Raw genomic sequence first — 16617 nt, forward strand, 5'->3', positions numbered from 1 at the left:
CTACTTTAAAAAAACGTAAGGTTGCTATTTCACATTTCTTTCATCGCCCCTTCGTCCAATCTTTCAACGTTATTATATGTAATCAATCACCTTAATTTACATATCTTCTAAACCAGTTCCATTTTAATTTATTTACCAAACTTTTAATCAAAATATAAGATAATTGACTGTTAGAATTTGATGAACATTTATTTACACAATCGCATTATTATTGACAGGTAAATCATAAGCTAACGTATTAGAATATTTATATCCCGTTGCAACGCACGGGCACTGTTCTAGTATAAAAATACTGCAATCATACCTGGACGACATATTCATTCAATAGAAAAAGTTAATGCGCTTACCCTTAGGAGAATATATTTTTCTATTTTCGAGAGAAAAAATATCTGTTATTATAAGATAAAATACAGTACAAACTTAAGATCATTTGTCCTAACAACTGTATGTAAAATCTTAGGATATATATAAAAGATCTTAGGAGCACTTAAATGCAATTCTATTTATATGATTATTGGAAGGGACAAAAGAAATTTTACAGGAAGACGCAAGGAGGGGTGCATGTTATGGTAATAGTATATATTAATATCGCTTCATGGAATAGCCTGATGCTGAACTAGCGCATGTTAAAATTTTCCAAACTGTTTCCCTGCAAAAAATAAATCTCAAGTGTTCCTCACATGAACACATGGGAAAAGAGAGAATGAGAACAACGGTAGTAGGTTTCCCGAGAGATTTGGACTGTTGTACAATAAAGACCACGTCTCCAAATTTAAATGGATCAGCGTGGCAAGCATAAAACGACCGTATGTTTACCGAGCGTTTCATACTGTTTGCAACACTCAGGATAAGTTCCGTTACAGTCTCACGTCGCTGGTCGTCTGAATTTCTTGCCATGTGTGGATCTATCCCTAGTGAACGTAGACAACTCGATGCGGTACGTTTACCCAGTGTTACCCCAAAACACTCGTGACACCATATTTCACTAACTGGATATGGGTTGTGCGACGTTTTCAAAGTGTTACACTCGAAATAAGTCTTCATCGTGTGTTTTACATGATTTCCCAAGTGTTTCTGGCACTCGGGATAGAGTCCGATCGGCTAGTGCCGTCAGCCTTCATGGGGTGGGTGTGGGTGGGGGGAGGGGGGGGGGGGGGCATATGCCCGATGTCCATCTAGGTGACTTTTTCTCGAACAATTGCAACCAGTTTTGCGAGCGAAAACAGAGATTGTGGGATATGGTTGAAGCTTTAGACAGACCGAGCCACCGCCAATTGAGCTAGCTCCGCTAATTAATGTCATTTTTTCGCCGCCAATTGAGCTAGCTCCGCTAATTAATGTCATTTTTTGTCCATGATGCAACTGAACAGAAGCCAAAGAGAAAGCAAATCGAGCAGAGAGGATTCAAGCTCAATGGATTGCCGCACCGATTGCAGCTGCAGGAGGTGCGGTCGGAGGAGCACATTTGGAGCAGTGATTTAGCTGGGAACACGCCAGCCGCCTGCGAGTAAACTAGATCCACCAATTTCAGACAGAAACAAAACAGGAAAGGCGGAGCAGAGCAGAGCAGAGTGCTTACCCGGGCACACCCTCCACGCTGAAGTATGGCACGACTCTCCTGCTATCCAACCGCTCCTTGTCTAGTTCATAGAGACGCTCCAGGGACGATGTCGGCAGCGACAACATGCGCCACAGTGTAAGCGTCGGCGTCGATGCGACGGTCTTCGCCACAACAACGGCCAGGAACACCGCAACCGCCATGAACCAGAACGCTGCGGCTGGCTTCATAGACGAACCACAAATGCAGAGGGTGCAGGAAATATGCCCTAGAGGCAATAATAAAGTTATTATTTATTTCCTTATATCATGATAAATGTTTATTATTCATGCTAGAATTGTATTAACCGGAAACATAATACATGTGTGAATATAGACAAACATAGTGTCACTAGTATGCCTCTACTTGACTAGCTCGTTGATCAAAGATGGTTGAGTTTCCTAGCCATGGACATGAGTTGTCATTTGATTAACGGGATCACATCATTAGGAGAATGATGTGATTGACATGACCCATTCTATTAGCTTAGCACTTGATCGTTTAATATATTGCTATTGCTTTCTTCATGACTTATACATGTTCCTATGACTATGAGATTATGCCACTCCCGTTTACCGGAGGAACACTTTGTGTGCTACCAAACGTCACAACGTAAATGGGTGATTATAAAGGTGCTCTACAGGTGTCTTCGAAGGTACTTGTTGAGTTGGCGTATTTCGAGATTAGGATTTGTCACTCCGATTGTCGGAGAGGTATCTCTGGACCCACTCGGTAATACACATCACTATAAGCCTTGCAAGCATTGCAACTAATGAGTTAGTTGCGGAATGGTGTATTACGGAACGAGTAAAGAGACTTACCGGTAACGAGATTGAACTAGGTATTGAGATACCAACGATCGAATCTCGGGCAAGTAACATACCGATGACAAAGGGAACAACGTATGTTGTTATGCGGTTTGACCGATAAAGATCTTCGTAGAATATGTGGGAGCCAATATGAGCATCCAGGTTCCGCTATTGGTTATTGACCGGAGACGTGTCTCGGTCATGTCTACATAGTTCTCGAACCCGTAGGGTCCGCACGCTTAACGTTCGGTGACGATTTGTATTATGAGTTTATGTGATTTGATGTACCGAAGGTAGTTCGGAGTCCCGGATGAGATCGGGGACATGACGAGGAGTCTCGAAATGGTCGAGACGTAAAGATCGATATATTGGACGACTATATTCGGACATCGGAAAGTTTCCGAGTGGTTCGGGTATTTTTCGAAGAACCGGGGAGTTATGGGAATACGGGGGAAGAAGTATATGGGCCTTATTGGGCTTTAGGGGAGAGATAGAGGTAGGCCACGCGCCCCCCCAATGACTAGTCCGAATTGGACTAGGGGGAGGGGCGACGCCCCCTCCTTCCTTCTCTTCCCTCTTCCCCTTCCTTGTCTCCTACTCCTACTACTTGGAAGGGGAGGAATCCTACTCCCGGTGGGAGTTGGACTCCTCCAGGGCGCGCCATAGGGGCCGGCCCTCTCCCCCTCCTCCACTCCTTTATATACGGGGGCAGGGGGGCACCTCTAGAGACAACAATTGATCTCTTGGATCTCTTAGCCGTGTGCGGTGCCCCCCTCCATCATAATCCACCTCGATAATATCGTAGCAGTGCTTAGGCGAAGCCCTGCGTCGGTAGAACATCATCATCGTCACCACGCCATCGTGCTGACGGAACTCTCCCTCAAAGCTCGGCTGGATCGGAGTTCGAGGGCGTCATCGAGTTGAACGTGTGCAGAACTCGGAGGTGCCGTGCATTCGGTACTTGATCGGTCGGATCGTGAAGACGTATACTACTATCAACCGCGTTGTGCTAACGCTTCCGCTTTCGTTCTATGAGGGTACGTGGACACACTCTCCCCTCTCGTTGCTATGCATCACCATGATCTTGCGTGTGCGTAGGAATTTTTTTGAAATTACTACGTTCCCCAACAGAGGGGTGGCTAGCTGATGGAAGCTCCTACTGTAGCAGTGTTGTTCCAGATGCTCGGAGATCGAGCGCCGCTCTTTCTTGAAGCGAACTTTGGAAATATTCTTCCCGAATTTCTTTTCGGACCCAAGGTTTATTCCTTTACTCGAAAAGTAGCTCTCAAACTTACTCGCAGTATTTTTATATTCATTAGATTATGCTTTGCGCAGAAAAATATTTATAAATATTTCGTCTCTATTTTGAGTGTTCGTCTTTGTTAAATGATGGCACCCTACCATTATGGAGGCCCTAGTCAGATAAAGGCACTTTGAGTCTTATCAAGATACATATATATACTTTCAATAATATATATTGTATATCATAAAAAATAAGAAGGCATAAACATAAAAAGCGTAATTTTACTTAGCAAATAAAACCTCAATAGAACATCCATATATGACTATATGGTGCAAATTATGTACCTAACTAGAAATAAGTACTGAACTGCGCGCGGGGGGGGGGGGGGGGGGGGGGGGGGGGGGTTGCATATGCCCCATGTCCATCTAGGTGACTTTTTCTCGAACAATTGCAATCGGTTCTGCAAGAGGAAACAGAGATTGTGGGATATGGTGACTTTTCGAGTAAAGGAATGAATCTTCTGTCCGAAAAGAAATTCGGGAAGAATATTTCCAAAGATTGCTTCAAGAAAGAGCTGCGCTCGGTCTCCGAGCATCTGGAACAGCACTCCTACATTAGGAGCTCCCATCCCATAGCCGCAGCATTCTGGGTCATAGCGGTGGCTGTGCTCCTGGCCACTGCCGTGGCAAAGACCGCCGCATCGACGCCGGCGCTTACGCTGCCGTGCACGTTGCCGCTGCCGCCATCGTCCCTGGAGCGTCTCGACGAACTGGACTAGGAGCGGTTGGATAGCAAGAGGGTCATGCAATACTTCCGCGTGGAGGGTGTGCCCGGGTAAGCACTCTGCTCTGCCTTTCCTCTTTGTTTCAGTTTGAAATTGGTGGATCTAGTTCACTCGCCGGCAGCCGGCGTCTTCCCAGCTAAATCACTGCTCCAAATGTGCTCCTCCGACCGCACCTCCTGTAGCTGCAACTGGTGCGGCAATCCATTGAGCTTGAATCCTCTCTACTCGATTATCTTTCTCTCTAGCTTCTGTTCGGTTGCATCGTGGAAAAAATATTACATTAATTAGCGGAGCTAGCTCAATTGGCGGTAGCTGACTATGTCTAAAGTTTCAACCATATCCCACAATCTTTGTTTCCTCTTGCAGAATTGGTTGCAATTGTTTGAGAAAAAGTCACCTAGATGGACATGGGGCATATGGCCCCCCCTATATTTGCACCATATAATCAATATGGATGTGCTCGAAGCCGCAGCTAGACCGGAGGCCTCGTCAGACACAGTGCTAGGTCTGGAGCATACCCTGCCACTCACCGGCGTACAGCTCGAACAACTCAAGATTTTGGACAAGGAGCACCTGTCAATGAAGACAAATGTCGCGGAGTACTCGCTGGGAGGAACGTCCGTGTAAGTGCTTTCTTGAGTTCTCTTTGCTGATCAGATCCTAGCACCGTACCGTTTATCAAAGCCATAAAACAGATAGAATTTTGGTACATAGGATTAGGTCCAATCCATCTAGTATATGTCCCTTTTTCTATTCCTAGCAAGCTAGAAGAAATTTTACACATATGGAGTGCACAGTCAACAATTTTGGTTGAGTTGCCGCAGGGAGAAACAACAAGTTTCATAATCTGAGTATATATTGTTAACTACTCCCGCTTGTAGTAAGGAACGATTTTAGATTTCAGATCATGCTATGGTAGCTGATGTCTGACAGTTTGCATATTGTTACCTGCCAGCCATCATATAGTTAGTAATTTGCTATCCTATTTTCCCCAAAACTAGGATAGTAACTGAGACTTGATACTACTAGGTTGATAGTAAGAAACAAAAGATTCGGTTGTACAATAGTTTTGTATGCATGTTTTCATAAAGAAACAGACCGTCCACAAATACATCGCAGGCTAAGTTTTTTTCCACTGAAGGCGAGAGATATATAAACTTCGGAAAAGCTCCCATTTTCGCAATATGTGCACAATAAACTGAAAAAACTATATGGTATGATTGCCTACATTTTTGCAACTCACTCACAATATTAGTTACAAAACCTACTATTTTTAACATGCGAAAAATTATGGGAGAGAGAAAGAGAGGAGAGAGTTGAGAGAGAGAGAGAATGGGATTGTTTCTTCTCGCAGAACTGGTTGCAATTGTTCGAGAAAAAGTCACCTAGATGGACATGGGGCATATGCCCCCCCCCCCCCCTATATTTGCACCATATAAACAATATGGATGTACTTGAAGCTGCAGCTACACCGGAGGCCTCGTCAGACACGGTGCTAGGTCCGGAGCGTACCCTGCCGCTCACCGGCGTACAACTCGAACAGCTCAAGATTTTGGACAGGGAGCACCTGTCAATGAAGACAAATGTCGCGGAGTACTCGCTGGGAGGAACGCCCGGGTAAGTGCTTTCTTGAGTTCTCTTTGCTGATCAGATCCTAGCACCGTACCGTTTATCAAAGCCATAAAACAAATAGAATTTCGGTACATAGGATTAGGTCCAATCCATCTAGTATATGTCCCCTCTTCTATTCCTAGCAAGCTAGAAGCAATTTTCCTACACATATGGAGTGCACACTCAACAATTTTGGTTGAGTTGCCGCAGGGAGAAACAACAAGTTTCATAATCTGAGTATATATTGTTAACTACTCCCGCCTGTAGTAAGGAACAATTTTAGATTTCAGATCATACTATGCTAGCTGATGTCAGACAGTTTGCATATTGTTACCTGCCAGCCATCATATAGTTAGTGATTTGCTATCCTGTTTTCCCCAAAACTAGTATAGTAACTGAGACTTGATACTACGAGGTTGATGGTAACAAACACAAGATTCGGTTGTACAATAGTTTTGTATGCATGTTTTCATAAAGAAACAGACCGTCCACAAATACATCGCAGGCTAAGTTTTTTTTCCACTGAAGGCGCGAGATATATAAACTTTGGAAAAGCTATCATTTTCGCAATATGTGCACAATAAACTGGAATAACTATATGGTATGATTGCCTACTTTTTTGCAACTCACTCACAATATTAGTTACAAAACCCACTATTTTAACATGCCAAAAATTATGGGAGAGAGAGAGAGAGAATGGGATTGTTTCCTCTCGCAGAACTGGTTGCGATTGTTCGAGAAAAAGTCACCTAGATGGATATGGGGCATATGCCCCCCTCCCCTATATTTGCACCATATAATCAATATGGATGTGCTCGAGCCGCAGCTACACCGGAGGCCTCGTCAGACACGGTGCTAGGTTTGGAGCGTACCCTGCCGCTCACCGGCGTACAGCTCGAACAACTCAAGATTTTGGACAGGGAGCCCATGTCAATGAAGACAAATGTCGCGGAGTACTCGCTGGGAGGAACGCCCGTGTAACTGCTTTCTTGAGTTCTCTTTGCTGATCAGATCTTACCACTGTACCGTTTATCAAAGCCATAAAACAGATATAATTTTAGTACAGAGGATTAGGTCCAATCCATCTAGTATATGTCCCCTTTTTTTCTATTCCTAGCAAGCTAGAAGAAATTTTACACATATGGAGTGCACAGTCAACAATTTTGGTTGAGTTGCCGCAGGGAGAAACAACAAGTTTCATAATCTGAGTATATATTGTTAACTACTCCTGCCTGTAGTAAGGAACGATTTTAGATTTTGGATCATGCTATGCCAGCTGATGTCTGACAGTTTGCATATTGTTACCTGCCAGCCATCATATATTAGTGATTTGCTATCCTGTTTTTCCAAAAACTAGTATAGTAACTGAGACTTGATACTACCAGGTTGATAGTAACAACACACAAGATTCAGTTGTACAATAGTTTTGTATGCATGTTTTCATAAAGAAACAGACCATCCACAAATACACCGCAGGCTAAGTTTTTTTCCACTGAAGGCGAGAGATATATAAACTTCGGACAACCTCCCTTTTTCGCAATATGTGCACAATAAACTGAAATAATTATATGGTATGATTGCCTACTTTTTTGCAACTCACTCACAATATTAGTTACAAAACCTGGTATTTTTAACATGCCAAAAATTATGGGAGAGAGAGAGAGAGACAGAGAGAGATTGACCATCTAGTATCTGCAATAGGGAAAGTCTATTTTAGAGTGTTGCCATTTTGCACTTTGATAACGACCACCCGAGAGAACGAAAGTAATCTTGATTTTCTTATGCTCTTCAATTTACTTGACCAATGTGTTTTATAGTGTGATTCTCGTCAACCTTCTTTTTCGCATTATCATCTCATAGAAGACAGAATGTACAACCAATTATTTTTGTTATTTCAAATCAGACCACTCTTTTGGCGATTGATGTATCTAAACAACCAATTTGCAGGCTCTACTGTACCCGTGTGAAATTGGGAACACCACCAAAAGAGTACACTCTCCATTTTGACACTGGCAGCGACCTTGTGTGGGTTTCTTGCACCCCATGCACAACGTGCGGCAGTATCCTTGTCATATCTCTTATCCACCTCTTTAAGAACTATCTTTTTTCAGAAAATTGTGATTAAATCAGTTCTTCTCATGCTAATTCATTTGTCTCTTCAGATCAAATTGGAGAACTACAACCCAGATTCTTCTTCAACGTCGTCTAGGATATCATGCTCTGATAAAATGTGTGCACATGCCCCAAAAATAGGGTATGCAGTATGTCAGACATCAGAATACCCAAGCAAACAATGTAGCTAGGCTGAGACATATGCTGATGGAAGTGCCGAGTCAGGGTACTACGTGTCGGACACTTTATATTTCGACAAATTCGTGGGTCAAAAGCGGGTTACAAGTTCTGCATCTATATTTTTTGGATACAGTTTTCAGTCCTATATCACTTTAAGTTATGCATTATATAATGGAAACTTAACATTAGTAATGGTCAGTAATGAATGGACAGTTAAAAACCCTACCTAAGTTGACCTTGTGAAGTCCTTTTTTAAACAGATGTAGCAACTCGCAATCATATCAGTTTCAGACAGATGGGATTATTGGATTTGGACAGAATGCGATCTCTGCTATCTCACAACTGAATTCTCAAGGGGTGTCCAGTAAGGTGTTCTCTCATTGCCTCAGGGGTTTAAAAGATGGTTCAAAAGATGGTGGTGGCATTCTTGTTGTTGGTGAAGTTATGTGGACAGGACTTGTGTTTACTCTGATACTCCCATCAGAGTAAGTTCTTTTACTTGGAGTTACACCCTTCATAGAATGGAGGCTAGAAATCAGTGGAGCAAATGAAATAACAAATTTGGCCAATATTTAATTTGCACAATCTCATCTCCTTGTCTTCATTTGCAATATTTGTATAGTTTATTTATAGGTTGTATGTATTTAAACAATGTTTTACTCTCCACATTAAGTGTGATTTCTTTACAATCTTTAATTTGCTAGAAATGTGTGAACAATAATGTCCTTTCTAAGTCCCCTTCTTCCCCTGAAAAAACTATGAGTTACTTATGCGGACATATGCAAATTATATTGCTAGGATTTTTATTTTTCAGAATGTGAAATCTGCCATTCCAAGTGACATATCCAGAATTAGGTATGTCAAACTCCTTTTGTCAATAAAATATAGGGACCATTACAACGTGAATATGAAGGGCATTGCTGTCAATGGTAAAAACATTTCCCTTGATTCTTCCTGGCTTACAACATCAAATGCACAAGGAACCATTGTGGATTCAGGAACAACATTAGTGTACCTTGCAGATGGAGTGTATGATCCGGTTATTACAGCGGTGAGTTCTACATGTCCAACATTTTTATTGTCTCGTTGCTAAAAAACAATGATTAAATCAGACTTCGTTACTTCAATAATTTATCGTGCCACCGTTAGCCACATAATGATTCGTATTTGGCCATCAACAGATAAATGACGCCGCCCATACTGGTTCTATAAACTCTTTCATCATGAATGGGAGCCAATGTTATCATAAAAACATAAGGTTGTTTTACGAGCAATTAAACCCTTCATGTCCTTCAAAATGTCAATTATTTAACAAATTATTATTTTACTTTTCCATTAGCAATGTGTCATTATTTCCAACAGTGACACTATATTTTGACGGCGGTGCTTCAATGACAACTGGGCCAAAGGACTATCTTGTGCCCATGTTTCATTATGTAGGTCCAATCACCTTCTGATGTTAGCCGTATTAAACACGTTAACAATTGCATATCTGTTAACTATTTGTGAAGGAGCAATAATATCATATCATGGTTTGTAGGACGGTTTGCAGGACAAGGATCCCATGTTGTGCATTGGCTTTCAACCAAGCAAAGGCCCCGATAATTTCTTCCAACATACCACCATACTTGGAGGTTAGCCATCTACTCATCAGCTAACTTAGCTCGACTACTCCATGCCTTCCTTAACTTTTGATATTCTGCTCATCCGAACTTTGCATGAATAGCTCTCCTTTAGCGATGACCTAGCAACTAAATACAGTAAACTGTCCAATCATGCTTCTCTGATTATATCAAGTCTGGGGAGTTTTATGGCTAACTAATGGGTGCCTCTTATTGCAGATATTGTTTTACGTGATATGATTTTTATGTATAACTTGGAGACTAAGCAGATTGGCTAGGTTCACTATAACTGTAAGTGTAAGTCCTCTCGATAATCTAAAAGCTCTATAATTTGCGCTCTCCCAGATGTACGGCCATTTTCTATCATTTTCAGGCTTCCACCTCAACACGAGCACCCCATTAGTTGATGCCAATCAGTCATCGTACAATCCACTTGTTATCAGTGAGTCATTGGGGCGCCGTGCACCATCAGCCTGATAGCTCTTGCGGCCGCCTTCATCTCTTACGTGCGATCGAATTTCAACTTCTCCCTTTAACCTTGGCATTCTTTCTGTGCATCAATAATGACCCGGCTAAGATCATCATCGGGCACATCGTCTGGTTCCTCTTGATCTTCAGGTTCCCCCGTTGCAGTATCACTGTATTCAAGGGGATAGTTGTCATCATCCTCTTCTTCTCCTTCGTTGTCTTCCATCATAACTCCTCTTTCTCCGTGCTTGGTCCAAACATTATAGTGTGGCATGAAACCCTTCTCAAGCAGGTGGATGTGAAGTGTTTTCAAGGAAGAGTGATCCTCTGTATTCCCACAGACAGTACATGGACAATACATAAAACCATTCTGCTTGGTTGCATCAGCCACATCGAGAAAAATATGCAGGCCCGTAATGTACTCGAAGGTGCGTTGGTCACCGTACATCCATTGCCGGTTCATCTGCGTGCATTACATAATTAAGTGTCTCAGAAACCATTATAGAACATCATGAATAGAGAAATGATGAAATTAATACAAGTTCATCATCACATTAAAACCAAACTACAGTAGTGGTCAAATGTTATTACTGAAAGAATAAATACATAAAGTTCATACATAGTTCTCATAGAACAACATACATCTCTCCAGAGCATCTAATTAAAACATTCATTGAAACTAACATACAACTATGTAAAACATTTAAATGCAACAACAAATGCGATCAAAATTGTAACTAATGTAACAATTGATCCAACAACATTATGATACCAAGCCTCATTATCAATGGCATATTTTCTAATATTTCTAATCTTCAAGCGCATTGCATCCATCTGGATCGTGTGATCATCAACGACATCGGCAACATGCAACTCCAATTTCATCTTCTCATCTTCAATTCTTTTCAATTTTTCTTTCAAATAATTGTTTTCTTTTTCAACTAAATTTAACCTCTCGACGAGAGAGTCGGTTGGAATTTCTGGTTCACATACCTCCTAGATAAAGAGATCTATGTCACGTTGGTCGGCATAATTGTCATAAACTCTAAATGAAACAAATAGTTATAAAAGATAATATACCACATTCGAATCATAGACCAGACGAGAGCCGACGGGGACGGATACCAAAACCATGGCACTATATAATAACAAACAATAATAAAAGCAAGAAAATCAGACAAGTAGCTATCTAAATAATAAAAGTAAGATTTTTTTTAAAGAAGATAAGAATAAGAGGCTCACCACGGTGGTGCAGGCAACGAGATCGGCGCGGGCGATCAACGGCTATGAGGACGGGGACGAGGATGGGACGGCACCCTACACATGTGCAGACTCAATTAATTTGAGCTCAAATTGTGCATCTATATCAAACGAACTCCCACATACACTCCTCCACTAAAACCCACAAACCACTCTACTTCTAGAGCATTTCAAATGAGCTAAACTAGCAGTGAGAGATGAAAGGATAAAGTTGCTAACTTTTTAGAACACTTGTGTAGCTGGTGCACCGACAAACCTAGACAATTCTTGGGGAAAATGTACCTTGGATGTCAAGCTTGGAGGTAGAACAGAGGAGGAAGCTTAAGTGTGGCTTGGACATTTCATCGAACACCTCATGTATATACACAAAACAGAGTAGCACACCTCCCACCCTTCCACGGCCAGAAAACAGAGGAGATGGGGGGCGGGGGGCGTGGATATATAGGCAAAACTTTAGTCTTGGTTTTTGTCTAAAACCAGGACTAGAGGCCACCCTTTAGTCCCGGTTCCGGACACAATCCGGGACCCCTTTAGTCCCGGTTGATGCCTAAAACCGGGACTAAAGGTCCCAAGCAAACTGGGACCGATGCCTGCCAAGACCCGGCCGGCGTCCTAGCCTCACGAGCCGGGACTGATGCTCCCATTAGTCCCGGTTCGTAACACGACCGGGACTAATGCTCTGATCTGCCCAGGACCAAAGCCTTGTTTTCTACTAGTGTAAAGGCCCTTCCTAACCGGGACTAAAGGCCGTTCCTCTACTAGTGTGTGTGGAAGTCTCAGCTAGCTAGCGTGCATAGCAGCACCATGTGTGAGCATCCGTCGCTGTGTGTTCAATTGGCAAAAAAAAAAACATCTGCGGCATGTGCCTGCATGTGTCCGCGTGTGTGCTCAATTGGCAAAGCAGTCAGCATGTCTCCACCGGGCATAGCAAGCAGCCGTTGGGTGCGAAAGCTGCCCACTAGCTTTGTATCCTGAATTTGGGTTTCCCAAAGTGTAGCCACACCACACATTATCTCAGAACAGACACAACCCTCCCCCTATTAATTGCTCTGTAACCTATAACCCGCAAAAAGTAAAATTGTGTAACCGATGTGTATCGGTGTATGCAACTCCTACTTAGTTTCATTAAGACACCGAGCTGAATAAAAGGGCAAGGAGGTATACTTTATGAAAAATAATAATGAGTGCAAGCTAACAATTGTAAAATCTCGACAAGGGCGTTCGTAATCTAACAGTAAAAAACAAACAGACGGAAATAGCGCATTGTATCCATATGTGGTGGAACATCTCAACTGATTCTAGAAAGACGCCAACGCCAACCAAGAGTTTTTGTTTTCTGGTAGGGGCAATAATGGTTGCTTATTCAGAGAGCCGACATTTTCATGTGCATCGGAGAAAATCAGATCCCCTAGTTTGAAAGAAGTGAGAAGAGGAAGAGCCAGGCATGATATGTGTTGTGCTAAATTCTCACGTGATTGGACAAAATCAGCGGTGAGAGAGCACAGATGGTCAGCATGGCTAAAGGCCTGGAACAATGGAACGTGGGGAGGACGAAGGAAGAAGACGAGAAAGGTAGAGGCAGCCCACGGCGAGGGAAAAGGTGCATGGTCACAAGCCTACGTCAATTTATTGACGCCTAACCCAATCTCTCACACTCATAGATCCCTGTACCCATATCCTCCCGGAGGTATAATAAGTTGAGGCTCTTGCTCTATTTTCTTTCACACCAACAGCTGCGCGAGCTTCATACACTTCCGCCCCTTCCCAAATCACCCCCAAATCACCGTATGTCATTCAACCTCAAACCCAATGGCTGACAAGGTCGCCGGAGCTGTGGTCGTCTTCGTTCTGCTCATGGCGCTTGTGGCGCAGTACTCATCAAAAGCAGGTGAGCATCCATCCTGAATTCCTGAGGAGACTTGTTCCTGACTCCTGTCCGAATTAGCAGAACCGACGGAGCCCCCCCCCCCCCCCCGCCCCCCCCCCCCTACGCCGCCGCCGGTTCCCCGCCTCCCCTTCTCCTCCTCCCCCACCGCCGCCGGCAGCCGTTGTCGGGCTTGCCCACTCGGCGGTAGGCGGGGGCTCGCGCACCCGCCTAGACCTCTGGAGAGTCCCCCATCCTGCATCGGGCGCCGCCGCCCGCGTCTCCCATGGTTGCCGCCGAGGCCCGCCCTCTGCGGTGGCCGTTGACTCTGGTGTTGTCGCCCCGCGACTTCATCTGGGACGGCGCCGCCCGTCAGATCTGCCCGCCTCGGCCCTGGGATCGGAGCCAGATCCTCTGATCTGGCGGCTGGTGGGCCGGGGTTCGCCGGATCCGCACGGATCTGGCCGTCGTGGCCTTGCTTCTTTTCACGTTGTGGTGAATCCTGGTGGCGGCGGTGAGCATCTTCCTCCATGTCTCGACGGGATGTGTGCGGTGGGTGGATGCCGGGGCGGCGGCCTCGGGCGGTGTGGAGGGGGGGGGGTGGATGGACGGTGTCTTGACCGCGTGGGCGGTGAGTTGCCGATGGATCTCCTTCGTGCTGCAGGCTCTCTCCCGCTGCACTTGACGGCTTACGATCGCGGTCGTTGGCCTCGGTGCGTTCGCGGGGGCTGGTTGAGGTGGCATCGGACCGGAGGAAACTCTGGGTGACTCGTTCATCCCGACGATGGCGACGACCAGGGTCGCCGTTCTCCTCCTTGCAGGCGCCGTCGAGGTACCTGCCCTCCACCCCGACACCATGCCCGGGTGAAAACCCATAATCTCCTGCGATTGGGCGGCGGTGGCACTGCGAGTGTCGTACTCTTCTTGGAGGCGCCGCCTGGGGCGTTTGGATGCTCGGTTAGAGGAACTGCAGGCGGAGAGGATGAGACCAGTGGCAGCAGGTGATGTTCGCGAAGGAGGAGCGGTGTAGCATCTGGCACGTCGACAACGGCGGGCCTCAGCGACATGGAGCAGCGGGGTCTCGCCGGTGGGCGTGTGATGATGGACGAGCGCAGGATGGTGGTGTTATCTGGCGTCGTGGTGGCGTCGACGGCAGCTAGACCGGGCAAGGTAGATGCAACAGTACAGCACTGAAGATGGATTGGTGGCAGGTGGCTGCGGCGGCCTCATACCCGGCAGGCGTCCTGGTGAGGAATGCGCCGGAGAGGTGCCGCCTTCTGATGTCGGAATTCCGGCGTGTTTTTAGCATAGTTTTAAATAGCGGTTATAGCGAACTTTTCAGCAGGGTGCCGTTAAATGGTCGCCTTCACAAATAGCCCGCTATAGCTGATTTGAAGGCCTATCGCTATTTTTCATAGCCCGCTATTTAAAACATTGTTTTTTAGTGTGCGGTTCAGGGAACCGGAGGTGAGACAATGCGACATGAAGCAGGCTAGTATGGACGTACTCCTCCTTGCGTATTCCGGTGAATTTTTGTTTTGCGCCTTCCAGTAATTATCTTCCAGGCAAATTATGTTATATAGAATTGCATACAAGTGTTCCTAAGATTTTACATGCTACAAGCTTCAGGGCAAAATATCTTTAATTTGTAGTTCCATTATGTATTTTATTTATCTTCCATAACTGAAAATTTTCCCTTAAAAAGTATATATTCTTTTAAGGTAATAAGTAATAACCATGCTCACTTTTTTATTGAATCAATATGTCGTCAAGGTGTGGTTGCAGTAAGGCCTGTGAAATGCCCAACACACAGTGCTCAAGACCCGATTTGCGGCAGCGTGGATGAATGTGTCCAAGAATGCGGCGATGAAGGCTACCATTTTGAGATGTGCAGCCATTGCAAATGTTTCTGCTTCAACTGCAGCTCATCACTTGACGCTAAACCGGCACCCGGAGCCTTGAGTCCTTGAACGAGTACGCACCTAATCTAAAAAGCTGCATCAATAAACAAAAATTGATATCCTTTTCCTTTGTTTTTCTTCTTTGGTCCTTTGTATGTGGATGGTCAAAGAGGATCTTGTGTTCTATATATATTAACGTGGGATAGCGGAACCCATTCAGCCGATTTGTATGGAAAATAAAAGTCCTCCTAAATTAGCACTTCTGTGCAAAAGTGCATGGATGCCTTCAGTTCCAAGTCCACAATAAAACAATCACAAGTGGTCGATTAATCGTCCAAATCGGAGTTTGTGTGTATCAGTCATACGGGCATGAAACTAGTGGCTAGAGTAAAATACGAACTAATAATGTTAGCAGTGATGTAATCCGGTCTTAAATTACGGATCAAACAAAAAACTATCGAATGGAAAGATCTGCACATCTTAGGATGGAATTTCCTAATCAGGTTTTGACCTATGGCTTCCACACAAAAAAGAAAAAAAGAACGAGGTTATGTATGATGGATCAAGCAAAAATAAACTCTCCAGCAGCAGGATAGCTCATATCTCTCATCTCTACTTGGACCTCAGCATTCTAAAGCATGGATTATCATCAGGGAGGCTGCCTACTAAGCGACAAGGATAAGCATGAGGAATGGTTGATCCTGCAGCCTCATAGTTGAAGTTTAATAAGGGTATCTCCGACACCGGCCACCAAAATAAACATAGTATTTGTCCACGGAAGCGTCCGTATAAAGTGATACGGGAGCCACCACCTCATGCCTGCCGTAAATCTTCGCCTGCAATCAAACAAAGCCCGACATAATTCATGTAAACACGAATATTCGCCTGCAATACAAACAAGCCGGACATAATTCCACTAGTGCAGAATCGGTCTCTAGCGCCGGTTCGTAACGGCCTTTAGTGCCGGTTCCATAACCGGCATTAACGGGTGGGGACTAAAGGCTCCCCCTTTAGTACCGGTTCGGCACGAACCGGCGCTAAAATGCCACCACGTGGCACGAGACAGACACGGGTGCGGGTAGACCATTAGTATCGGTTGGTAACACCAACCGGTACTAAATGTTTGGGGGGTTTTGGTTTTGTTTTTTGTTTTTCCTTTAATTTTG

The 16617-nt window shown here is 44.4% G+C and overlaps 1 protein-coding gene across 3 annotated transcripts in view; it reads left to right on the top strand.

Annotated features, from left to right (window-relative positions):
* LOC123123777 (ankyrin-3) overlaps window positions 1–15777 on the top strand; it is a 109908-nt gene extending 94131 nt beyond the window's left edge. For 2 of the 3 annotated variants that reach the window (XM_044544389.1, XM_044544387.1), the window contains 2 exons: window positions 14996–15075; window positions 15324–15777. In XM_044544389.1, coding sequence (XP_044400324.1) covers window positions 14996–15075; window positions 15324–15520 — 277 coding nt within the window. In that variant the 3' untranslated portion in view covers window positions 15521–15777. The remainder of the gene's footprint in view (window positions 1–14995; window positions 15076–15323) is intronic. The other variant, XM_044544390.1, reaches the window with a different exon arrangement.
* The last annotated feature ends 840 nt before the right edge of the window (window positions 15778–16617 follow it).

The sequence above is a fragment of the Triticum aestivum genome, chromosome 5D (assembly GCF_018294505.1).
Source record: "Triticum aestivum cultivar Chinese Spring chromosome 5D, IWGSC CS RefSeq v2.1, whole genome shotgun sequence".
Taxonomy (NCBI): Eukaryota; Viridiplantae; Streptophyta; class Magnoliopsida; order Poales; family Poaceae; genus Triticum; species Triticum aestivum.